The 25659-nt window shown below is 47.0% G+C and overlaps 1 protein-coding gene across 3 annotated transcripts in view; it reads right to left on the reverse strand.

Annotated features, from left to right (window-relative positions):
- GNAO1 (G protein subunit alpha o1) overlaps positions 1 to 25659 on the reverse strand; it is a 362264-nt gene that overhangs the window by 218878 nt on the left and 117727 nt on the right. For all 3 annotated transcript variants that reach the window (XR_012647482.1, XM_075008783.1, XM_075008784.1), the window contains exon 3: positions 18631 to 18772. Coding sequence is in view for 2 of the 3 variants with exons in the window: in XM_075008783.1 (XP_074864884.1) it covers positions 18631 to 18772 (142 nt within the window). In the remaining variant the exon portion in view is untranslated. The remainder of the gene's footprint in view (positions 1 to 18630; positions 18773 to 25659) is intronic.

Consider the following 25659-nt stretch of genomic DNA (forward strand, 5'->3'; position numbering starts at 1 on the left):
TAGAGGACAGAGAAGGCTTGGTCTAGATGAGAAGAATATGGGGTGAGCATTCTTGCAGATGACTTTCAGTCTCGGTGGGCCAGTGAGACACTTGATGCACTACATATATCTGGAAAATGTTCAGCCATGGACTAAGATTTCACTTAGAATTATTGTTAGGTCTGTTGCCCAGATCAGGCAACAGAAATGTTTGTTAACGTGAGTTAAAAGCACAGATTTCCCTTTCTACTGCCGAAGACAAGAGCCAGATAAAAATGCCCAGGGATACGTATGCACATCAGACAAAGACACAGAGCCACCTTTTGAATTCACTCACACTGCCACGGCTGCTGCTCCAGCCCCAGGGGTGGACCCAGCGGCCCAGGCAGCCCCAGGTGCTCCTTCAGCCCGGTGGCCCTGGCACCTCCAACCCCGGCAGCCCCTCAGCTCAGGGAGGGGAGAAGGGGAGAATATAGTAAGATGACAACCACAAGTGTGGTGATCTTTCAGTTCCAGCTGGACACCACTGCACTAGAGCTTGAGTGGAGAGATGCCATACAACCTGAGTTTGTATTGTCCCACCAAATGTCAGTAAGCAGCACTGTGCATCTAAAGGTGCCATCTTCTGGAGAAGCTATGAACCCAAACACCCCACCTATGCTGTACGAGCCACAGGGTTAGCATACAGCTGACAGCATTTTATAAAGGGATGTCAGACTCAGTATGCATGAATATATTCTGCCTACAGTAACTCCTCGTTTGACGTTGCGCTTATGTTCCTTCTTTAAGCCAAATGATGTTAAGCGAATCCAATTTCCCCATAAGAAATTGGTGTGGGGGTGGTTCGCAGGGAAATTTTTTTTCAGCAGACAAAAGACAGTATGTACATCAACGGTGTAAAGTTTTAAACAATTTTAAACAATTTAATACTGTACACCACAATGATGACAGTGAAGCTTGATTGAGGTGGTGAAGTAAGAGGGTGGAATATTTCCCAGGGAACATCTTGCTATTAAATGATGAACTAGCACTCATCTGAGCCCTCAAGGGTTAACGTGTGGTTGTTAATGTCGTCTCACACGCCAAGGGCAGCAAGGACTCGGGCAGAAGGGAGGAAACACAATAAACACACAGCCGTGGCTGCAAACACTTGAGGAACCCACACTATCTCTCTGGAGCACATCACGCACTCCTCCAGGTGGCACATGCACAGCTGAGCAAAGCCGAAGGGTGGGTGTGGGTGAGGCAGAGAAACACACACTGGCTATGTCTACACTTGCACAAATCTTTGAAATGGCCGTTTGCATTACTAATGAGATGCTGAAATGCATATCCAGAGCCTCATTAGCATGCCGCCGGCCGCGGCTCTTCAAAATTGCCACTGTTCGCTGCCACGCGGCTTATCCACATGGGAGCTCTTTTGACAAGGACCCCGCCAACTTCGAAATCCCCTTATTCCTATCTGCTGATCTGCTGATAGGAATAAGGGGATTTCAAAGTTCCCAGGGTCCTTTCGGAAAGGACCCGTTTGGACGAGCCGCGCGGCAGCGAAAAGCGGCATTTTCGAAGACAGTGGCATGCTAATGAGGCACTGAATATCCATTTCAGTACCTCATTAGTAATTTTCAAAATGGCCATTTGGATGGCCATTTTGAAGATCTGTGCTAGTGTAGACATGGCCACTATGTCTGAGAAAGGGCTATGCACACACAGGCTACATCTACACTAGCAAGTTCTTTTGAAAAAAAAAGGGGGGGCCTTTTCCGAAAGATCCCAGGGGGCGCCCACATACAAAATGCGCTCTTTCGATCTGAAATCGAAAGAATGCCGCACTTTTTCCGGCGGCCCTCTCCCTCTCCCAGAGGAGGACGAGTGCCTTTTTCTGAACGATTCTTTTGGAAAAGAATGTGTGCGGACGTGCTGGGGGCTCTTTTGTCGAAAGAGCGGATCTCGTGGCACTGGATTTTTCGATCCTCGTTCCGTTCTTTTGAAAGAGCGTGGGCTGCGTGGATGCTCTCTGTCAATGGAGCAGATTGATTTTTTGCTCTGGTTTCTTGTGTGTGGACGGCGCTCCTTCGAAAGCAGGTTTTTTTGGAAGATCTCTTATGGAGGAGTTTCCTTCAAAAGATCGCTGCAGTGTAAACGTAGCCACAGAGAGAGTGTGTGCATCTGAGAGAAAGGCTGACAGATATAAGCACTGGCTCTTTAAATACACAGGATCCACTTTAAGTGCTCTCCCTTTGAAAGTACCGTACGGTAGATCAGGAAGTTCAGACTCAAGAATATGTAGTTGTGAAATCCTGCTTTGTGGAGCAGGGCGGCTCAATTGGTGGGGAGCGAGGACATCCTGACATCAGCCCCCCTCTCCTTCCCCTGCCCCTGCAAGCAGGAGGCTCCTAGGAGTAGTTCAAAGGCAGAGGGCAGCAGGACAGTGGGGGAGAGCTGATGGGGGGCTGCCAGTCCACATGGGTTTCCAAACCTCTCAAGGACAGGCCAGTCCTGCCAGTAGCGCACAAAGCAAGAGGCCAAATGACATTATAAGGGAACCCTGTCCAACTTTTAACAAGCATGCGCTCTAATAGGTACGGACCATACCAATGGCACAACAATAGCTGGGACAATGTTACGTTACTGTAATGAATCTCCCCTCCGCTTGCACATGGCATTCTTGCGGACTGGAGAAGAGATACCATGCTCTGCTCCAGACTGGGCTGCCTTTGGGTGGTGAAGTGATTATCTGAATGTGTGCCAGGCCAAATCCTGATGGCTTTACTCAATCCTTACTTTGGGTCTGAGCTGGACTTTGGGATCTGGTCCACTGCAATGGATGTTGGGATCCCTGGGGAGGAAATGCCCCATGCAACTGAAAGATCTATTGTCAGATAGACACCTCCTTCCACTTCACACTTTCCTCCCCTTTTATCAAGGAAAATCTCTGGGCGGTGGTGCAATTTTCCTTGTTCGCTTTCTCCCAATTTGCAGTGATGAGTCTCTCATTTAAAGCCTGCTCCCACTCCCTCTGGGATCAGGGGAAACCCTGCATTAACTTCAAGGGAATTGGATCAGGCCCAAATCCTCTGGCAGGATTGATTTTGGGGCTGATTTATTCTTAGGCATCTTAGGACCTGATCTTGATCGTTGCTGGGCTCCTTTTAGCCCCTCTCACTTAGGTCTTAATCCTGCAATTGGATTTGCTAGCATGAACTATTATCCTTGTACAGAATCCTGCAGAAGTAATGGGGCTGCATTTCTCCCACACTGGGAACACCTCCTTTGCCAGTCTTGGGACTGTAGATTTTCATCTGTTGCGAAAGTCTTTATTTCAGCGAAGTGTCTAATGCAATTGATTCACAGACGTTAGGATCCCATCTTGCACCATGGAGTGCAATGAGGGTTTTCTAACTTATTTAAGGGGCACAGGTTAAGTCTTTATGTAAAAATAATGGACCATTTTTTGTGCTCTCTCACACTAATGGAAAGCTGAAGTAACTCTCTTGACTGTACTGGAGTCAGTCCAGCATTACAGCAGCATAACTAAATCGGTCCATTAAGAATTTTAATTGTAGCATGAGCATATGGTTGACTCTGAAGAGTTTGCACTGCCTTGGCAAAACCACTGTTTGATTGGTTAGTCCAGAGAGTTGCCTTTCATCAATAAATGCCAAAATTTCCCCCCTTGATGACATCTCTGTAATCCAGTGCATCGCTGTGATTAATTCATGTATTATCATTCACATACTGATTTTAAACGTTTACCCAGAGAGCATTTCAATACTGAGTCCCAGACAAAATGTGCTATATCTTGGATGTTGCTGCTGGATGTGCTATGGGATTTGGGCTTGGGGTCTATAGATAAAACAACTCCTTCCATTCATCTACCACACGAGACACCCACTGTCCTGTCTCTCTCTCTTTCTCCTCCAGATGTTGTACCATGCTCACACTGAAATGTCTTGAGGGTCATGAAGTTTTGTCCTCTCTTTGCAGATCTCCCTGCAGAGCCTGGAACCTGCCTACTCAGAGGAAGTGCAGGGATCGGATGATATGAACCCAGGGCCTGCAGAGTTTTCGTGGGCCAAGGGTCATCATTCTGATCTTGGGTGGAGCTAGGCTTCCCTGCAAAGAGTTCAAGGGGTCCTAATGGTACTCGTTCTATTCAGCCATGGCAAAAGCTCAATAAAATAATTAACTCCAAAGCTATTACTCATACACAAATCCAGAGTAACATGTGCACTATGCTTGCCATTTATTTATTTCAGTGCCCACGGTGCCAACAGCAAACTAAGCAGGCTTACTGTCAGTCAATTGGTTTGAAATATTAATTGGCATAAAATGTGTCTGTATTTGACAATCTAGGGGAGCAGCCTCCCCTTCTGCTCTAAAAAGGGCCGTCCTTTACCCTCTATTCAGAGAAACGACAACTTGTTCTGCAGCCGTGCATTATCCTGAGTAGCTAGCATCAACCCAGGCTTAATCGAGTGACCCTTTCCCCAGCCAGCCCCCGCCCCCCCCACCCCAGCTCTTCGGACTTCCATGCTTTCTTTCTTCTGCAAAGCTAGCACTGAGCCTTTTTCATATGGTCCTTATAGGAAATGGGGACTGGCATATACTACCAGAGCGTGAATAAGCCAACTTTAGACTCAGTAGAGTTAATTTAGCAGGTTACAGATGGCAGTGACCTTCCAGGCTCCTGCTCTGATGGCTGCTTTGAATGCATTCCTCTTAGAATTCATGATGCAGACCCACAGAAGAGCCCTGTGGCACACAGACATGCTGGAAGAAGAAGGACTGATGATCTGTAGTGAAGTGACCTTGCGTTTTAGAAAGCCGTGGGTTCTAGTTCTGTCTATGTGAGATGCTGCCGAGATCCTAAGTAGCTTTTGAGTGACAGTGAATAAAGGTGAAGGATAATTGTAGCCCAGTGGGGCTCGGGGAGGGATTCTTCCCCCTCTGGGTTAGTGAGAGGTCGCCTCACCTCACTGCAGTCACCTGTGAGGAAATTGGTCTCAACAGCTGTACTAGTCCCAGGGCTCAGGCCTGTGATCAGGCCAAGCAGACAGTTGAATGGGCCCAAGCCCTCAGTTAGGGCAGGCAACTGTAGTCCAAAGGCTCAGGCCGGCAGTCAGGCTAAGCACACAGTCAGAGGAGTGCTGGCCCTCACTCAGGGTGAGACAACAAACAGTTCCCACAGGCGGATTCCTACACCTAGCGTCTTGACTTCTCTTTTTATGGGATAATTTTTACACAACACAAAGAGCATTTTAAATACACTTCTTTTGCGCAAGACGTGGCCTGTTTTGTTCTTCTGAGAGAGATTTCCTTCAATCTCAGCACTTTGCAGGGGACTGGAGGAGGGTAGCATGGGGGAGGACGGAAGAAAAAGCATTAACCTAATGTGTATCAATCTGCTTTTCCCTTCAGAGATTCTTGTTGCATTGGTAATGGGGCTTTGGGGGCATACACTGTACGTGCAGAACATACTTCCCTTCCCCAGCATTCATCACCAGTTGTCTCTAAATTGCTCTCTCTCCCTCCCTCTCTTTTTTGTGAGTTAAAACCAAATGGATTGGCCATCTCAGCCAGGGACCCAAAAAATCGGTCCCTGAATGAGCCAACCGTCTCCCATAGCAACAAGGCAGCCTGTGGAAATAACAAGCACTGCTCTCTTTTTCCCTGAGAAACTCGCTGCATTTTTTTGATATTCCTCTGCTGATCAGAAATGTGAGTGATGGCTACTGAAACACACCTCATTGTATCAGGTATTCAAGGAAGAGTGGGCAGGAAGGTGATGAAGGGAGACATGGCTTGGCCATGGACATAAAGAGCCATCAATCTATTTATTATTGGGGCACCTGTTTCTAAAATGCATACCAGGGACAGCAGTCCTTGGCAATGTGTCAGCATGAAGCTCACCAAGGTGGAAATTTCTTTTAGCTGCAACAAAATATAATTGATGTTCTTATGACAAATCGACTTTATAAAAGTGTGGCAGGTGCTGGCTGTATTCTCCACAACATGAAGCACAATGTGGCGTTCTATGTCTCATGCCGCTGAATAAATACTGGCAAGAGAAGGTGTCACAAATGTCTGTGATTCCTTTGAAAGTCACCTGATTCTGCAAATTATCTTCCCGTCTACCAGCTCTCGATTTTGTTCCAAGTTACTAAAAGCCTTTTTTAATACACTAAGCTCTCATAATAAAATGAAGAGGAACAGGATACACCAAGCATGACCACTTCTCAGCCGGAAATGAAATAAAATCCCCAAATGTCCTGAGCAAGCAATCAAGTTCCATGTAAACCTTGGAATGGATGATGTCAAGGATTGTCTCTTTTATGGTTTCTATAAAGATCTGTGACGGAACATGAAGCAGCTTCTTCCCAAACCATTAGATGTAAAGTAGGAAGTTTTAACACTGCTGCCTGGGCCGTGGTATAGTTGAGTTTTAAATAAAATCTTTGGATTTATCTGATTTCACTGATTAACATTTAAGTTCTCCACCCACTGAATTGTCTTGCATGCTCACAGCATCACCCTAAATAGGACGGGTAAGGTGCTGGTAGACTTCCAGTGAAGCCCCGCTCAGAAAAGGGGCAAGGAAGGTCAGTGTTTAAACTGAGAGTGACTTTTCTTTACTGCTCTCTTCTTTGTTAGTTGCTTTTCTTGCAAAATTCCTTGCTCATGGCTCCCACGTGTACTAGGAAAACTGAAGTACAGGTCGGACACCCCTGGTCCAGCTCCCTTGGGACCAGACCAGTTCTGAATGAGGGATTTTGCTGGACTCCTGCTGCTCACTTCCCCACCAGTGCTACTGGTTTCACTTCTGCCCGGGCCAGCCACCCTGCCACTGGCCGCAGACAGGCTGCCCTGGCCCTCGCTCCCAGCCCTGCCACGGGCTGTCATGGCAGCCCTGGGTCCCAGCTCCATGGAAGCTAACGCCACCGCTCCAGCTCCCAGCTCCACCGCGATCCAGACTCCCAGTCCTGCCACCACTGCCACCGCAGCAGGGCTGGAAGCTGGGGCCTCCAGAGCTGCTGCAGGAGCCACAGCAGATCTAGGAGTTGGGGTTGCCCCAGCTCCCCTGAACTGCCAGCCCTCCGGCCCTGGCCACCAGGACTCTCTGGCCCAGCAGGACCCTGGATATTGCCAGACAAGCGAGTCCCGGTTAAGGGAGGTGCAAGCTGCAGATTTCTTTGTATTCATATAGTCAAATTTAAAGATGGTTTCGTCAGGGAGGGTCTGAGCTGCACCTAAGCAGGTAGCTGTGGCCCTATGGAGACCTACGGGAATGTTTTGTAGAAATTTAACTTGGTGAACGTGTGCTGAGGAGAGGGGGAGAAACACAGACATCGGCTCCCTTTCTGGCACACCCAGGTGCGCCCACACGTATAGGAACTCATCAACATCTCTCTCACACAGCGGTCTTTGAAGCCATTGCAGCGCTTTAAAATTAACATTTGGGCCTTTTGCTTCATTTCCATTACAACAGCTGATCAGATCTGTGCAAAGCATGCTGGAATTGTGGGCTTTACAGGTAAAGCATGAAATTTACCCAAGTCTTATGCCTAATGCTGATTTTCAGATATGGGGCCTTTGCTGAGTCATGCAACGTTGGCTGTGGCTGCTAATTTAACAATACTGTCTTAACTGGCAAATAATGCTGTTTTACAGTTGTACGCACGAGGGGTGTATTTTTGGTTTTGCTTCCCTGTGACTTTAGGTTTGGCCTGCGGAAACATTTTGTATCACTTTTGATTGTCAGTGTGGTTTTGGCAGAATTTAACCACATGTCTTGTCTTTTCTTTCAAATGCTCCATTGGTGCTGTGAAAGCTGCTTGGTAATAACTGTGCCCAGCAGCAAAAGATGTTAGACTACTATTGGCTGTTACTAGCACTTCCAACGTAGCAAGAAGACACACATTTATTTGTGAGCCAGATCTACCCTGTTCCTACATTGATTGGCTCATGCATGTGTCAGGAAGCTGCCAAGCGGATCAGAAAAACAGAGTCAAAAAGAGCTTGTTTGCTCTGTGTATCAAACAATATCAGACAGTCCCATAAGCTGAATGCTTACAGGATGGTCTTGTAAAGACTCTAATCTACAACAATGGACATTGGCACAAATCCTGCTATAGCAAGTTTCAACAGTACCAAATTTAAAAGGGAGGAAAAATATTGGAGAAAAGAAACATTTTATTTGTGACAGGAACCTACTATCAGGAGGCCGCCATGAAGCTTCTACCTTCAGTATTGGTTGTGAGTCCACAAGTGCGCACCAGAGCTTGCCTACAGAACTCAATGCAAGAAGAGACTTAGCAGCCCAAGGGACAAAGTTTCATGCAAAATGTTGGGTGTCTCTCTCTGACAAGGTCAGGGACCAGAAAACTCAGCAGGCCAATACTGAGAAGACCAGTCATGGGATTGTCTTTGCTGATCTGACAGTATACACTGAAGAGACAAGATTGAAGATACGGCTCCAATCTTTGCACCGGCAGGTCTCCCAAGGCTCTATACAGCAACACTAGAATATCCGGAATGAGAGTAGCTGAGCGTATTCACAGCACTGCGCTAAAATCCTGTGTGTTTTGCCATATTCCAGATTTTCAAGAACACATAAGACTTGCTGTGCTGTGCGCCTTTAACCAGGTTACTGGATGTGCCCTCTGGAAAACACATGAGGAAGACCGTGATGAATAAGCACTTTACCTGTCCCAAAGAACAAAACTTATTTGAAGGCACGTGTTTCACATTAAAACACAGTTTGCTCGACTGTGGAACCTGGGATCCCAAGCAAAACCTGTGCCCTTGTCACTATTGGCACTGATGTCCGTGATATTGGGTAACCCGAACATTAAAATACATGCAGAACAACTGTCCATTAAACCAGCTGTTCTGGCATTTGTACTGCAACTGTTGTGTTCAAGAAAACGTCCGTTGCCATGAAGGCACAAAATTGTGTACGACAACAAAATCCAAGGCACGTCTTTACCAGTCAGTGCTGGTTTGATCCTTCATGCACAGAAATGAAAAAGTAAGTTAGCAGATAATTTTGTGAAGCTTGGAATATCCCTGTTCGACAGCACTGGCAATCTCTACCAGGGTGGCAAAGAGCTCATACCAGCACTTGCAGGATGACAATATCACTTGTCCTCTAAAACTTTACGATGCTCTGCTCACTACTGCGGCCATAGACAACACAGACAACCAACCTCAGCACCACAAGAGTGTCAGATCCTTCCACAGAACTGGGATATCACTTTTTCACTATCCTAGTGCTCCAGTGGAAGGCGTTGTTATTGGAATTCCCACCCTTTGCAGCATCAGAGAAGAAGACCAACATCATTATTGCCCAAGCCTTATACACTTGTCCCTCCATTGATCTCAGAGAAAACCATCCTTCCTACGAATGTTGAAATCAGGACCGACTGCCAACTGATTAGCTAAGCCTTGCAAGAAAAATGCAGAGGACTGGAACAAGTAAGGCAAGTAGCAAGTCTGAATACTTTTAATGGAGGTCAAGACATTTACTGGGCAGCTTACCATGTCAGCAAACAGCTAGGGCCAGATTCTGCCCATTACTGTGCTTCTTCTCTTTCCAGATGGTTCCAAGTCTGTAGCAATGACACATCATGTAAGCCACTTACACTGACCATGGACCCAGCCCATTTCACCACACCCAAGCAGATATGGTGGGCCCAACCTGCTGGAACAGGGAAGACAAACTTGTCTTTACGCTGGTCGTCATCATTTGTAGATGGCAAATCTCAAGCTGATGGGAGGCTGACTAAAAGCTCCTGTTCATGCCGAAGCGGCACCACCAGGAATGGCTGATTCCTTCACAAAAGCATTTCATGTCACATGCATTAGGTGCGCCCCACTGCCAGTATTCTGTATCTTTCTCCAAAATGCACACACACCCAGCATTCCCAAGGGAGATGAGTCACGCACGATATTGTAAAGAATGTGACACCCAAAAATTATCTGACATATCACACTTTGTCCAGTAGTCACAGGGAGATAGCCATGTTAGTCTGTATCTTCACAACACAAAAAACCAGTCCTGTAGCACCTTAAACACTAACAAAACTAACTAAAGACTAACTAATACATTATTTTGTTACACTTCATCCAATATGTTGTCAATCCACCTGGCACACATTGAACACCTTGGAAAGCTGTCAGCCTTGGTCTTTGTGTTTGATCATTCTAACAGTTGCCCATTGGGTTCCTGTTCGTTGATGCCTGCTCACCTCCAAGATATGGTAAAGCCCTCACACTATGTTTCCAGACACAGCTAGAATGTTCTAAAAAGAAGACTTTACAGTTTGCATGGACAGCATGTTTTGTCCGCAATCGAACTTTACCGAGCTCATGGGCAAAATTACGGCACAATCAAAGAGGATGGTGGAGGCGGTAGAGTAGCAGAAAGGCCAGAGGCCCTTCAGCACCACCGACCAGAAGGAGCAGACGTGGCCAGGTTGATGGGAGAATTTGAAGCTGCAGACAAAAACTGAACCACTGGATGAAAGCACCATGATCAGCTGAAAGGTGTCTAGCCTTCTTTTGCATGACCTGTCAAGGCACCTGCTGATGACATAGAAGAGAAGAGGACCCCCTTCCCAGAAGAGAGTGTGGACTTAGTCAAAAGTGGACACCAAAGACATTTGTAGGGCCTGCTGTGAATGTCTCTGCTAGGAACATGGAGAAGACTGAGCAGCAGCAGCCGTACACTATGTTTGTAACAGAGAGATTGCAAGACAAAACCAAGCCATTAACAGAGCTTATCAAGTGAAATAAAACCCCCTGGGTTAGCAGACCTCCTGTGAAGAAGCCTCCAAGACCAAATTGCAGTTCTCTTCTCGGGAAAAAATGGTGGGGAATGAGGATAAGGATTGTGAAAGTCCTTCTTGTTTCTTCATTGTTTCAGGCCGCAGATTTATGTAAGCTGCCTTTTACATCTTTTTGAGACATGGCAATATCCTATTATGCCTCAATCAATCATTATTAGTAGGGCTGTCAATTAACGTGCGTTAATGCCCATGATTAACACAGGACAGACTTAACGTGTTAAAAAAATTAATGCAAGTTAATCGCAAGCCTTAGCAAGCATTAACTGACATTCCCAGCTAGCTCCTAGCCCTGAGGTTGCTGAGGTTCCCGTGCCCCAGCTTGGTCCCCAGGGCTGGAGCTGCCAGCAGGGCTCCTAGCCCCAGGAATTCCAGGGTTCCCCCAGCCCTGGCCGGATCCCGGAGGCTGGAGCTACTGGAAGGTGTCTGCACCCCAGCTGGTTCCCTACCCCAGGGCTGCTGGGTTTCCCCTGTGCCCACCTCCTAGTTTGCAGCTGCTGATGGGACCCCATGCTCCAGCCAGCTCCCAGCCATGGGGCTGCCCCCGGCCAGGGTCCTGAGGCTGTGAGGCTGTCCTGAGGCAGCCCTGCAGACATGGAAACCCAGCCAGGGGCAGCCCTGTAGTGGCTGAGAGCCAGAGGGGCACAGACCCTTACTGGGGCAGCCCCGCAGCTTCGGACCCCAGCCGGACGCAGTCCTATGGCTGGGAGCCAGCTGGAGCACAGGATCCCAGCCATGGGCAGCCCTGCAGCTGCGGGAAGTCAGCTGGGGCACAGGACTCCAGCTGAGGGCAGCCTTGCAGCTGCGGGGACCCCAGCCAGCGGCAGCCCCGCAATTAATCACAAGATTAATTTTTTTAATTGCGAGATTAATTATACTCACTTGACGGCCCTAATTACTAGCAAAGAGAATTGTGTTCATGAATAGAAGCTTCCCAACTTATTTTTCTGCATAATCAATATTTTAACAACTACCCTGTGGTGACAAACCACAGCACATGTCAATTCTTACTATTTTTTATAACTTAGTTCACACTTCATCGCTTGATTTTATGGAACGCCTAAGACAATGGGAATCTAGATGTACAAACACAAAACCCCACTGGGATGCTTTTATACCATGCATAACCATTATCAGGAAAACATCAATAGAAAAATGCATTCAGAATTTAGAACAGCTGCTGGACCTACCACGGCAAAAGTTGTGCAAAGCCCCATATCTGAAAATCTTGATCAGGTCACGCCCCAAGAGGCTGGTGAATTTTATGTTTTTATCATAAACCCCACACAAGGTTTCCACAAACCTCATCAGCTGTAACAAGCAGAGCCCAGGTACCAGGCTAATCTAGAAAACAATTCTCCCGCAAAGGTGTACCACAGTAATACAGTAACACAGCTCCAACTATTGAGGATGGAGAAATATAACAAATATAATCCAGCTAGTAAGTGGCAGGTGCTATTGGTTTTGCTGGGAAGCCACCAGCTGGAAGATTTCCATACTGAGGTTCCTAACTCACTCTTTCTTTCACAAGGTGCAGGAGTGTGGTAGGGTGTGGGGTCTAGGTGGGAGGGAGGATGCAGAAGGGTTGGGGGTAAGAGGGGTTTGGATGGGAGGGCGGGTGCTGGAATAGGCTGGAGGTGGGGGGTGTCTGGAAGGGGGTGCAGGAGTGGGGCAGGGGACCTCATGGAAGCAGGTACAGGAGCAGGCTGAGGGGCCTTGGCAGACTGTGGCAGGGGATTAGGGCATCTCTGTATGTGGCAGGGAAGTGATCCCCATTGGAACAGCCCTCCGCCACTCCGACTGCCCACGATTTGGCCAGGGTGGGCACCGGTGCGGGGTGCCATGCAGGCGGGGCTCTCCTGCCTGGCTGGAGCACCAAGTGCCAGCTGGTGTCCCTGTGGCGGGGTGGGGCGGGGCGGGGAAGGGGGAAAGCCCTGAGCACTGTGGGCCTGAACCAGCACATGGGTTCCCACCCCGGTTTCAAATTTGTTTTAAAAATCTTTCATGAGTGCATCGTTAACGATTATCAAATCACATGTCGGAAACAATCACACCCCCCAGCCTTGGCAGCCATCGGCGGAGGAGCACCATTTCAACAGCACTGTGTAGGGCCCCATAAGCCCTAGGGACGGCCCGGTTCCCAGGGTGGCCCACAAAAGGACAATAGCAGAAACCAACCTTGTTGCAATACTAGAAATTAAACCAAGCAGAAAACACGTCACTTGGCTAAGAACACTGGATGCTGGATGCTGCTTGAGGAAAGGGCAGTTTAATAAGAGGAAGATGAGGAGGCAGACGGAGATTCTAAATGGGACATCTGGGCAGCTCCTGGCTGCAGGGCTGGATTATCTTCTCTGGGGCCCAGGGCTATTAGATTCTTGGGGGCCCCCACGTGAGAGTTCAGGTTGCAGGAGGGGCTGTGGGTAGAGTTAAGGGCCTGTATGGGAGAGGAGGTGAGAACTCCCATTGGGGTGGGGATGAGGGGCTGGGAGTGAGGCATTTGGGGTGCAGGGATGGGGCTCCAGGTGGGGGCCCAGAAGTTTGGAGTGTGGGAGCTGGCTAAGGGCCAGGGATGGGGTTAGAGTTCAGGTTCTGGGTGGGAGTTAGGGTGTGGGAAGGGCTTGGGCAGAGGACAGGGGGCAGGGTGCTTACCCAGGGCAGCTCCTCTTTGGTGGTGCAGGAGGCTGTGTGTGCTGCCCTGCAATCACCCGCAGGCCCCACCCCCTGCAGCTCCCACTGTCCTTGATTCCTGGCCACTGGGAGCTGTGGAGGCTGAGCCCGCTGGTGAGGGAAGCGGCAGATGGAGGAACAACAGAGCATGGAGCCTTCTCCCCTCCCCACCAGGCAGGGCTGGAACACAGGGGCAGGAGTGTCTTCGGTCAACAGCCTGCATTGTAAAACAGTCCCCTAGAGCTTGTCTGCACTGGGCATTTGGGGTTTTGGGGTTCTTCTTCCAGGAAAACCCCTTTTCCAAAAAACAACCAAACAACCAAACAAACAAACCCCAGCTCCCAAAATGCTCACACAGCCAAGCACGGTAATTCGAGATACGAGGGCTTTCCCCTCCAAATAATTACTCCAGCTGCCAGAAAGATTTTTGCTGACTTGCCTCACACCTCTTCAGCACTGAAAAGGAACGTGTGCGAACAAAGCACAGCTATTATCGACTCATAAGAAGGTGCCTTTCCCGGTGCTGTGGCTAGGAACAGCAGCTGTAAATGAGAACGCGCCACTTCTCAATGCTGTGGCTGTGTGAGCGCGATCTTCCAACATTACTTATTCAGATATTAGAACATCGAAATAAGTAACGTTGAAAAAAAGCTGCAGTGTAGACATAGCCTTAGGGTGCGTTTACACTAGCCGGCTACTTCGAAGTAGCTGGCACAACGTCGAAATAGCACGTGTCGCGTCTACAAGCGCCGTGCACTATTTCAACATTGAAATCGATGCTGGGCGGCGAGACATCAAAATCGCTGCTCCTATCCGAAGATGGGAATAGCGCCCTACTTCGACGTTCAACGTCCTGCTACATCGAAATAGTGGGGTCCTCCATGGCGGCCATCAACTGAGGGATTGAGAGACGCTCTGTCCAGCCCCTGCGGGGCTCTTTGGTCACCATGTGCAGCAGCCCTTAGCCCAGGGCTTCTGGCTGTTGCTGCTGCTGCTGCTGCAGCTGGGGGTTCATGCTTTGTGCACGGGGTCTGCAACTTGTTGTTGGCTCTGCAGACCTCGTGCTGTGCTGGCCGAGTGTGTCTCGGAGGGGCCCCTTTAGGGAGCGGCTTGCTGTTGCCCCAGAAGGGCTCGTCCAGCCTGTGACCCCGTCTGCAGGCTTTGCTGGCCCCTTATTTCGACGGGGAGCACTTGTGCGTGTGGACGCTCTACATTTCCTTCCAGGGCAGCTCCTTTCGACGTTCCCCATTGCTACTTCGACGTTGAACGTCGACGGCACCAGCCCCGGAGGATGTGTAGATGATACACGTCGAAGTAGCTTATTCTGATGTTCTTACTTCGAAGTAGACTACTTAGACTACTTCGACTAGTGTGCTAGTGTAGACGTAGCCTTAGTGTGTGCACTTCCAGGCTCAGACTGGAGCTATGTAACTACACATCATCCTTTAAGAACTTGAAAGCTTTACATTACACTGTGTCAGTACAAACCGACTCAAGCAGGCTAAGTTATCCTCCACCCCTTCTTGTGAAATACCAGTAAGCAAGAGGAAATCAACACACATGAATAATTTCCTCAAGCGTGTGAGATGCATGTATGGCTAGGCAAGCCAGGGAGTGTGGGTCACTAAAATTTAGAAACTCATCTGGATTCTCTCAGTGTGGCTGCCACAATGCAGGGTTTCTATTACTGACTGGGTGCCTGTTACAAGCATGTTTTGAGGACAGCACCCATCTGTACTGCAAGGTTTGTCATGACCAATAGCTCAGATTCTTAATTTTAAATTTCACTCAGTGAAACAAATTTAAATGGCAGCCTGCACTTCCAACTAGTAATAGGAATAACAATGACCAATTGAAAAAGAGAATTTGTAGAATCTGTAGAAGAGAATTCTTCCTGTCCCTGAACTCCACTGTTGGCCTTGTAGGAATTTTCAAAATAAATTAGATGCATACAAATAAGAACAGTATCTGCAGCTGGGCTAATTAAAAGAACATCACAAGAGTCATTCATGCTTATGCTTCAGGGCAAACATTGATCACCAGCTGAGGTCAGGAGGAAATTTACCTATTAAGTGCTGCCCATAGAGTATCTTAGGCTGTTGGTACTTTTTCCACTAAAAATCTGGCATTAGACTTAGTCAGAGATAGGCTGCTAATTAATGGATCTCTGTTCTGGTATAAGAACTTAAGAACGGCCATACTGGCTCAGACCAAAGGTCCATCCAGCCCAGTATCCAGCCCAGCATCCTGTCTCCCAACAATGGTCAATGCCAGGTGCCCCAGAGGGAGTGAACCGAATAGGTAACGCTCTTCTGCCATCCATCTCCAGTCTCTGACAGACAGAGGCGACTGACACCATTCTTTACCTATCCTGGCTAACAGCCATTAATGGACTTAACTTCCATGAATTTATTTAGCTCTTTTTTCAACCCTGTTATAGTCCTGGCCTTCACAGCCTCCTCTGGTGAGGAGTTCTACAGGCTGACTGCGCACTGTGTGAAGAAGAATTTCCCTTTCATTTGTTTTAAACCCACTGCCCATTGATTGCATTTATATATAGCATTGACTATGTTGATCTACTGGCTTTGGCTGAGAAAAGCTAAAGGGTTCAGTTATGACTCTTCCTGTAAGCTTAATACAGCCTAATGGAAGCGGGTGAGATGAATACAAACAGGTGATATTTTATGTCTGAAACCACAAATGTGTCATTAAGGGGTCGAGAGGAGCAATAGACATATCTGATTTCCTACATCACCAACAAAACCCAGGCCCATTCATCTCAGCCACACTTCACAAATGAAGTAAGTTCTTTCAGGCTGAAAAGATTACCACTCTAAAGAGCATCGGGCGAAACTGACCACGGCGCAGAGGGCCAGCAAAAGGCCAGATTATTGTGACCTATCGGGAGGGCACAGGACCTGCAAATAATAGTGAACATTGCCCTCAAAGAACAGCCTTCCAACCTGCCTGAAAAGGAATGATTTAAAATGGAAAAACGTTCCTGGAAAGGGACAAATTGTACAATTATAACACTGGCCAAACTGCCTGTTTAACAGGACCAAACCCCTGTCTTCAGAACGTGTGCGCTAATAAATGCTGGGAAACAGGAACTGTATTATTTCCCTATTTCTTGAGAGATTAAAACCAATACTATTCTACACGTCAGCCAATAACGTTTGTAAAGAATGGCTAAGAGAAAGGAGCCAATGGTAAGCAAAGGGCCAGGAGAACTGGTTTCTACAATAGCCAGAGCTGGGAGAATGAAGAAATCAGCTAAGAGAAAATGAAAGGATCTGTTATGAACATCCCAGAGCATGTTTGTCTTTGATGTTGTGTTTTTTATGAACTCATAAGCTTCTTGCTGAACACAAGGGCCTTATTCTGATCTCACTTTCACCTATGTAAATCAGAAGTAACTTCAGGAAAGTCAATTCAGCACAAGGTTGATTCAGGCTTTACACTAAAAGCCTTTGGCAAGTGCCCTGCCTACAGCAGGTAGCCTTTCTCTATGCAGCAGGCTTCAAAATAGGCTGCCTGTAAAAATTTAGCCCAGAATGGCAAGGGGTGGGGAGTCAGGACCAATCCAAGCAAGCCTTCTCTTTTTGCCACCATGACACTCTTTCCTAGAGGTAGGGAGAACATGAGGGGCGGTCATTAGGGATGCCTAGGGGAAATGGCAGCTTTTTACTATGTTTTTTTAACCCTGCACAAATACTTCTATATCTGAAAAACATGAGCTGGCCCTTGTGTTTGGTTTCCTAGGCGAGAAGAAGGAAAATAAAACATCAAATCAAAGCCTCCTGTTGGCACCTTCTCTGCAGCGATAAGAACTGACATAACTCTTAATGCTATCCAAAGGTTTCAGGCAGCAATTTTTAATTAATCATAGTCCTGATTACTGAGATCCTCCATTAGTTGGTGAAGCCAGAATCTAAGTGGGATGGGTTTCACCTCAGAGAATTAGGATTTCATACATAAAAAATTAAATTTTATATTTAAAGCCATCTGTCACAGACTATCAGACATGGAGAATGATTTTTTCTGTACAAAGAAGCTATGTGCTTTGGTTGGAGTTGAGTCACAGAATAATCAACAGATTAAAGTTTACAGTGAAAAACCATTATACTGGTTCTCACACTGCTCATGAGAGTTCCATTGACGTACAGTCTCTATGCTGTAAACTGTGGTAGAAAACACCACCAGGATTTAGTTTCCTAATGGAAAATCCAGAAAGACTGAGACCTCCTGACTTTGGGCAAAATGACAATGGATCCAAATGACTCCAGAGCAGTACAGAGCACACAGGTTAAAGACATGCCAGTCCAAATGAGACTCTAAACAGCGCAGGATAGTAGTGGGAAGACTGCCGGGAGTGGGACAGTTAATCTGAAATACTACAGCTGCTGCAGGCTTCCACACAAGCCTTGTTCTGAAAGAAATCCTAACCCCCCCATCCCAGCAGTGATTTCATTTCCACAGTGGATTGTTAATGCAGAATAGGAAACAAGATAATAATAATAATAATAATAATAAAAAAAGACAAAAAGAAATTTTAAGTGTGGACACAAGGTCATTTACCCTGAAAAAAACCTAAAATTATTCTGAAAAAAAACCCAAAAACTTCTCAATACACAAGACCCCAGGGAGATACCTGAACATTAGCAGACATTTCTACGTGAAATATTTGGGTTTTAGCCTCAAGCAAACTCCCGATGGATAGAAAAATCCACTCTACTGTTATCACACATTTATTTACTAATACAGGAACCAATTTGTGACCTGTAAAAGAAACCAGACCCTGTCATATCCATAGGCACCGGATTTTTGTAATGTGGAAGCACCAGTGGCCTGATTTTCACATTCTTTAGCTAGGGACTTGTGCCTATAGTTACCACAAATGCACGTGCATGTTAAGTAATGGCATATGCAAATCATTTCAGTTTGCCACTTGCACACACACTGAGCACAAACTGATCTAATTAGTCATGTGAAGGCACAACTCAAGGGTTTGAAAATCGTCCCTTGGATGCATGTGGGTTGTGTAACTACGCCTCTTTTCAAGCTATGTCACCTCCAGTTGTTCCGCTAAATCAGTTCCTTCAAAATCATTCATTGCTATCGGGTATTGACCTACCCTTCGCTCCTTATCGCCGTATTCAATGCCCAAGGTATCCATAGCACGGACGATTGCTGCCAGTGACTGAATGGTGTTGCTATAGACCACAGGCTTGTACTGCTTCACGTCTTCTCCAGAGAAACCATCTTCGTGAATGATCCTACATAAAAAGAAACGATAAAGACCTGACACACATGCCATTTGCCTTCAAGTGTTAGAACAAAGCTGTTTAAAAATGTATTTAATAACTTGATCGGCCTAATTTTCTTTGACATTTCTTTTACCACAGCGGCGCTTCCCATTAGCGGTGCTTCAGGCTTTCAAGAGTGACATTTTAGTTTTCCCATCCGTAGCTGCATCAGTTGACTGCTGTTGTCTGCCTCCCATTTAACTGCACACACCCGAACTCGGCGCGGAGCGCGAATGGCCACATATTGTATGAGAGCAGCAGTCATTGGTAGTCAGGATGAGGTTTCAGGTCCCAGTTCACCTCACACTGAGGCCTACAGGAACATTTCCCTTAATTCCAATGGGAATTGGATCCAGCCTGTAGGCTGGTAGACAGACACAATGCTTTAACACATCAATATTCAAGATTACCAGAAGTAGCTTTGCCATCTGCACGCTCTAAGCAGAGCTAATAACATTAGTCATGCCACAAAGTTCTCTTTACCCAAGCCTGCACAGAAATTCTACTTATTGCAGTACATCAGTTCTGTGCACTAGAAACCATTTGCATCCCTCCGAATGCCCTGTGGCCTCCAGTCTCTCTTCCCATCGCGCACTGAATGTACCGGAACAACATTACATATTCCACTCAACCAGAAAACCGGGCTGCCAAAAGGTGGGTAAAGGGGGCAACTACACGGCAGTTTGAAAGGGCCTGGGCTTCTGAGCCCCCACTGCTGCTACCGTGGGAGCAGACACGTCCAAAGCCCCCGAGCCCTTTGAAGCTCGGGCCCCATGCAGAGCAGTTTGGATGGCACCGAGGGGTGGCTAGGAGAGGCTAGGCCCTACCCATGCCCCTTTCACGTGAAGCTCTGCCCCTTCCGCAGGGCCTGGAGCTGAGTCCCAGCACATTGCCCCGGGCCCAGTGAAATCTGCCACCAGCCCTCCCACAAAATACGACTTCATAGATGTTAATATAAAGCCGCCCAGATCTCTGCCATAGATTCTTCTCTCACTAGCCTTAAACCAGTGTAGCTTTATTTGCGCTATGCCTGGTTTTCTCCAGGGTAAGAAGACGGTCAGGTCTATAGATCTTACACTAAACACCCGGTCCAAATCCAAGTGTGCACCCATCCTCTTGGCTTAGGCCACTGTCCTAATTCACGTCTTACTCACTTTGTGTCCTCCCATGCATTAGTCTAGCTGCTAAAACAGGCCGTAAACCGAGGGAGCCACAGGGGCGAAGCAGTGGCTGGGAACTGTGAGAGGGCCATGGGCCACGTTCAGGCCTAGTGCAATAAGTAAGAGGGAGAGTAACAAAAGCAGCCATTATGAATTGCCATTTATGAGAGCATGTAAGCATAGCGCAGGAGCCCAGGGGATGGTACTGCAACTGGCAGATGACGTCTGGACTTGCCACAGCACCAAGGGAAAAAGACAAAACCAAAAGTATCCACATGAAGATCTGGCATTATGAAAAAAGGAAGAGGAAAAAAATAACCCAAACCTACCAGTGCAGCCATAAGCGTAAGAAATGGTGTCACGACCCAGACAGTGAAATGCTGCTCACCATGTTGTTGGGGATAATATAATACGTAGAGTAACTGGTAGCACTGAGCCTGCATGGCTTGTTGGCAAGATGGTCTGCCATTTCAGGGTTCGTTAAGGGCAGTTAGGGTGACTCTTGGAGAAAAGGTGGACTTTGTTCTTGCTTGGAGTGGGTGCAAGTGTGAGGGTTGAATGGCGAATGCACAGCCCGGGACAGTTGGTGAATTCCACTAAATGCCTTTTGAAAAGATCTTCCTGGGATTTGTTCGCTGAGCAGCAGCATTGGCTGAAGAAACTCCTTGGCCACGTCTACTTGAGTGGCTTTTCCCGGCAAAACTGGGCTTTTGTCGAAATAACCCACGGAGCATCTACACGCAAAATGTGCTTTGTCAACAGTTTGTTGTCAGAACTCGTCACATCCACCAGCAGCATTATAACTCTCCCCATTCAGGTATATCCCCTCTCTCGACAGTGTTCTGTCAACAAAATAGCCGTGTAGACACTCTGGGACCCTTTCGGCAACAGACAGGGCTTCCAGTTCACCAGGCAGCCCTGTTTGTGGAGTTTCTGGTTGGCCGTTCTGTTGAGGGAGGGCCAGGCCCGTCTGGCAGGGCATACTGCTCTTTCGATCCGCTTTTGTGTGTAAACGCAATCTGTCAACAGAGATCTTGCTGGGAAATTCCTTCCGACAGTAACTTCTGTTGACAGAGGCTTCAGATGTAGATATGGCCCTTAAATCTTGGAAAAACCATATGCTTGTACAGTCCTGTGTTGCAATGTGTGTAAGGTGCTGGGGATGGTCTTGTCAGCCATATTCTGCAAACCACGCAAATCTAGGCTGAAGCTATCCTTTAAAAAAGAGGGAGGGATAGGCAGTAACAGACATCGGGGAATGACGACTTCGGATGCTTTATTTTAATGGCTTGTTGCTTCTATTATCAAGGCTTTCTCATCTTAATACTTTCACTCACACAACCTTGTTTTAGTTGGGGGAAACGGTCTTCTTTCTCCCACTGCGGCTGTGGAGATGGATATGTCATAGGCCTTTCAAAGATGGAATTACCACAAATTTAGGCCTTGCATTCCAGCAAGTGGCAAAAATATTGGTAACTCTTGGTCCTTCCCTCACCCTAGAAGCATGATTCACTGGGGTCCCAGCTTGGTTTGCAGAAGTTGAATCCTTGCTCAGAAGGGATGTGAGAAATTCACAACCCTCTTGGTGACGTCCAGCAATTAGGATCTCATTTGGCATGAGTCAAGTGGAGTGGGACACAAATCAAGGATTCCTATTGCTAAAAGGTCTTATTGTAGTACAACTGATAGGCAGACCTGACTGTTATTATAAACCTTCAGTGCTTTTTGATGAGCAAGCTCATCCTTTCTAAAGTTTATGCTGCAGGCACTGGAAATAGCCACAGAAGTAGCATTTTCTTGGATGAGTAAGGCGGTTTGGGTTTTTTAATTGTTCAGATACCTTTATGCCCATGAGCCCAAATCCCTGTCTATTGACCTTCTGTTGTGCCAATTTCTACATTAATAAGGGCAACAGGACCACAGTGGCACACACTATACTAGTTGCTTCCTGGCAAAATACACCTGCAAGCAGTATTTAAAATGAATGTCCTTCAGGTTACCCACAGAAAAGCAAATGGAACACTACCTGTCCAACGTGTATCAGAGGGGTAGCCAAGTTCGTCTGTATCCTCAAAAACAACAAGACGCCCTGTGGCACCTAATAGACTAACAGATATTTGGGAGCATAAGCTTTGGTGGGCAAAGACCCGCTTCATCAGATGCATGAGTGGGGTTCCAGAGAAGGGTTTAAAGAGGGAGTGACAGTCAAGGGGAGGGCCAGAGTTGACAAGGTCTGTTTAGTCATGGAGGATGTGGCCGATTAACCTCTTTTGATAAGTACTGTTGATACTGGGCTATTTCCACCTTGCTGAATAGACCTTGTTAGCTCTGGCCCTCCCTCTTACTGGGACCCCACTCTTTAAATAGCCCTCTGAAACCACTCCCCCACTCATGCATCTGATGAAGCAGGTCTTTGCCCACGAAAGCTTATGCTCCAAAATATCTGTTAGTCTATAAGGTGCCACAAGATTTCTTGTTGTTCTTGAAGCTACAGACTAACACGGCTACCTCTCTGATCAATATCAGCAGTTAACGTGGAGCTGTAAACATCAAGAGAGGAGAAATGAGGTCACTTCAGTCAGGGAGGGTGTGGCCCATTATCAGTAGCTAATGTGGAGGTGTGAACATCAAGAGAGGAGAAACTGCTTTTGTAATTGGCCAACCACTCCCAGTCTTTGTTCAATCCTTGGTTGATGGTGGCAGATTTGCAAATCAACTGCAGCTGTGCAGTTTCTCTTTGGAGTTTGCTTATGAAATTTTCTTGTTGCAGGATGGCTACTTTAAAATCTGTCACTGAGTGTCCAGTGTTCTCCTACCGGTTTTTGTATGTTACCCTTCCTGATGTCTGATTTATGTCCATTTATTCTTTTACATAGAGACTGTCCAGTCTGGCCAATATATATTGCAGTGGGGCACTGCTGGCACATGATGGCATGTGTGTTAATTAAGAGAGTGGTTTCAGAGTCCAACATTTCACCTTACAGCAAAACAACAACAGTAATAATAATACTGTTAATAACAAAACCACAGCTTAACAATGCAGAAAATAAACAGGCGACCTGATTGAGATCTCACGATGGGTACCTGAGGAGATCGACTGAAGCAACAAGAGACATGAATTCAGTCTCCATGTCCGCCTATCCAGTCCTCCACCTCTTCAAAACCTGCCATTGCCGATGATGTAATTAATGCTAATCTGGATTTATACAGGGCCTTTCAATCCAAGATTGGCAACCCTTGCACTAATATTAATCACTCAGCCTTGTAAAACTCGTGGGGGAAGAGCAGAAGCTGAAATACCTCACGAGAGAGGCAGGATCGTGTATTGCTTTTCATGATGTTCACAGGCAGCTGCTAAGGACTAGATTTACACCAACCAGTAACATGCCCAAGAAACATAGCTCAAGATATTGCTCTGTGCCTCAATATCTGATTGGGCATCTAAAAGAAGAGCATCTAAATGAATGCAAACAAATTCCACATCACTACTTTGCTCCTGCTTTTGTTATAGGCAGAACACACCTTACATGACCAGCTTTCATCCCTGAAATACACGAGAGCCCAAGATCTCACCAGTTCTCTCTGCAAAATAGCTGAGTCATAGCTCTGTAGCACAGCTGGAGTACGGTAGGGGATAAGGAAATGAGAGCTCAACACACTTTAAGGCATGATAGCATAACACCAACAGACCCAGGTTGCCAGCACCAGGGATTGAACCTGTGATCATAAAAGCTAAAACCCTCTGCTCTACTACCTGAGCTGAGGCTGTAGAGCAAAGACTTTGCTCACCTTAGCATGAGGTCTTGGTTCCTCTGGGTACTACAATAGTATTAGGTGTGATGATTCTAATCTCATTCACTGGTTTACACTGGTGCATCTCCCTTTACTTCAGTGACGTTAGTCCTGGTTTACACCAGTGTTTCAGGAAAATCGAGATCACTTGGATTCAAGTGGCAAAAAGTCCCACTTGAAGGTGGTAAGAGATGGGTGCCAAATTACACCCTGTAAAATACCAAACTGAAGACTTGTTTAAAAAATTTGGCGCTTTGTCTCGCTCACCAGATAGCAATTTCACACGGAATTACTGAACACGCTGCAAACTTCAGGCAAACCAAGCATTGCGTGAAGCCCGCTACAGGGAAACCAAAGAGAACATCATAAAGGAGAAATAATCATCAGACCTAAATGATGCAAACTGGGAACTGGACTCATTTCTAGCCAGCTCCAGGATGACAAATGAATTATTTATTTAGTCAGACCTCCCGCTGCAGAAAACGGATGCGACCCATGGAGTTAGATTACCATTTTCTGATAGCCCATATCCTTACTTAAACATCCAAATGCCAAAATCCTGCTTGGGATTGATGTCAGCACAGGGACTGTGTAAATATGATTCCTCACCCATGCAATATATGCACTTGCAGTATGCCTCCAAGTCATAACCTACTCTCCGGACTGACAAAATCCCAGGCCCACCCCCAGGAGGAAGGGAGCCGTTACTCTGGGGCTTGGTGATTCAAACGGGCCCAGGGCTCTCGGTTGCTGCCACCACTCTGGCAGGAGTGGTGGTGGCTGGAGCCTTGGGCCCTTTAAATCGCTGCTGGAGCAGCATGCGCGTCAGGCAGCTCTCACGGCTGGAGGCTGTGGCATGGGGCAGCGTGTTCCAGGTGGTGCTGATGGCTGACTACCCCCAGGCTTGCCCCTTTGGGCTGAGGCCATGGCCCTCCGGGAGTGCAGAGACAGCACCTCCTCCAGGGACTCAGCAAGTCTGTCGGCCCTCTGCACAATTCCTGGTGATGATTTACAAAACCGGCAGAGCTACTGGAAAGCGAGCTGGGTTCCATTTCCATCCGTGCACAATCAGCAACTCGAACAGCTCAGTTCTGATTAGCGGTGCTGGTGTAGCTCAGGCTGGGCCCTGTTTCTCCCAGTGGGGTTTGATGGGTAATAATTGTGGGCTCTACATCTGCTGGAGTCTACAGTGTCAGGCACTGATGGTGCCCAGTTCTGAGCTTCAATGCTTAAGTGCATACTCAACGTGTGACAGCTGCTGAGCTGGGGCAGACATGGGTCGAAAAGAAGCCACACATTTTCTCCTTTTCGAGAGCTCAAGCCAGTCGTTGAATCCTTATTCCCTTCTTCTCTGGTAACACATGGGTACGGCCTGGGAAGATGACCCCCCCCCCCCCCCCCGAAATCCTTCTCTAATATCTCAGTATTTAAGCTCTGGATGTGTCTAGATTAGGATTTGCAGAATTAATTCTGTTAAGAGTTCCTCAAAATGAAAATCTGTCAGACGTTATCAGTTACACAGCTCCAAAGCCTATTTTTAGGATGATCTAATTAGTGAAAAAAATAATTGCTTATATACCATTCTCTGGATCCTAAAGGACAATGGACAGTGCTCACAGATGGTTTTAATTTCAATCTTATTCTTTGAGAACAACAAGAAGTCCTGTGGCACCTTACAGACTAACAGATATTTTGGAGCATGAGCTTTTGTGGGCAAAGACCCGCTTCAGATTGCCCACGAAAGCTTATGCTCCAAAATATCTCTTAATCTATAAACTGCCACAGGACCTTTTGTTGTTCTCCAAGATACAGACTAACATGGCTACCTCTCTGAGACTTGAATCTTACTCTTAAACTCACTGAAGACTTATTGGTCTTTTTGTTTATGCTGTCCCTGAAAAAAAT

Source organism: Carettochelys insculpta, chromosome 14, assembly GCF_033958435.1.
Source record: "Carettochelys insculpta isolate YL-2023 chromosome 14, ASM3395843v1, whole genome shotgun sequence".
Classification (NCBI taxonomy): domain Eukaryota; kingdom Metazoa; phylum Chordata; order Testudines; family Carettochelyidae; genus Carettochelys; species Carettochelys insculpta.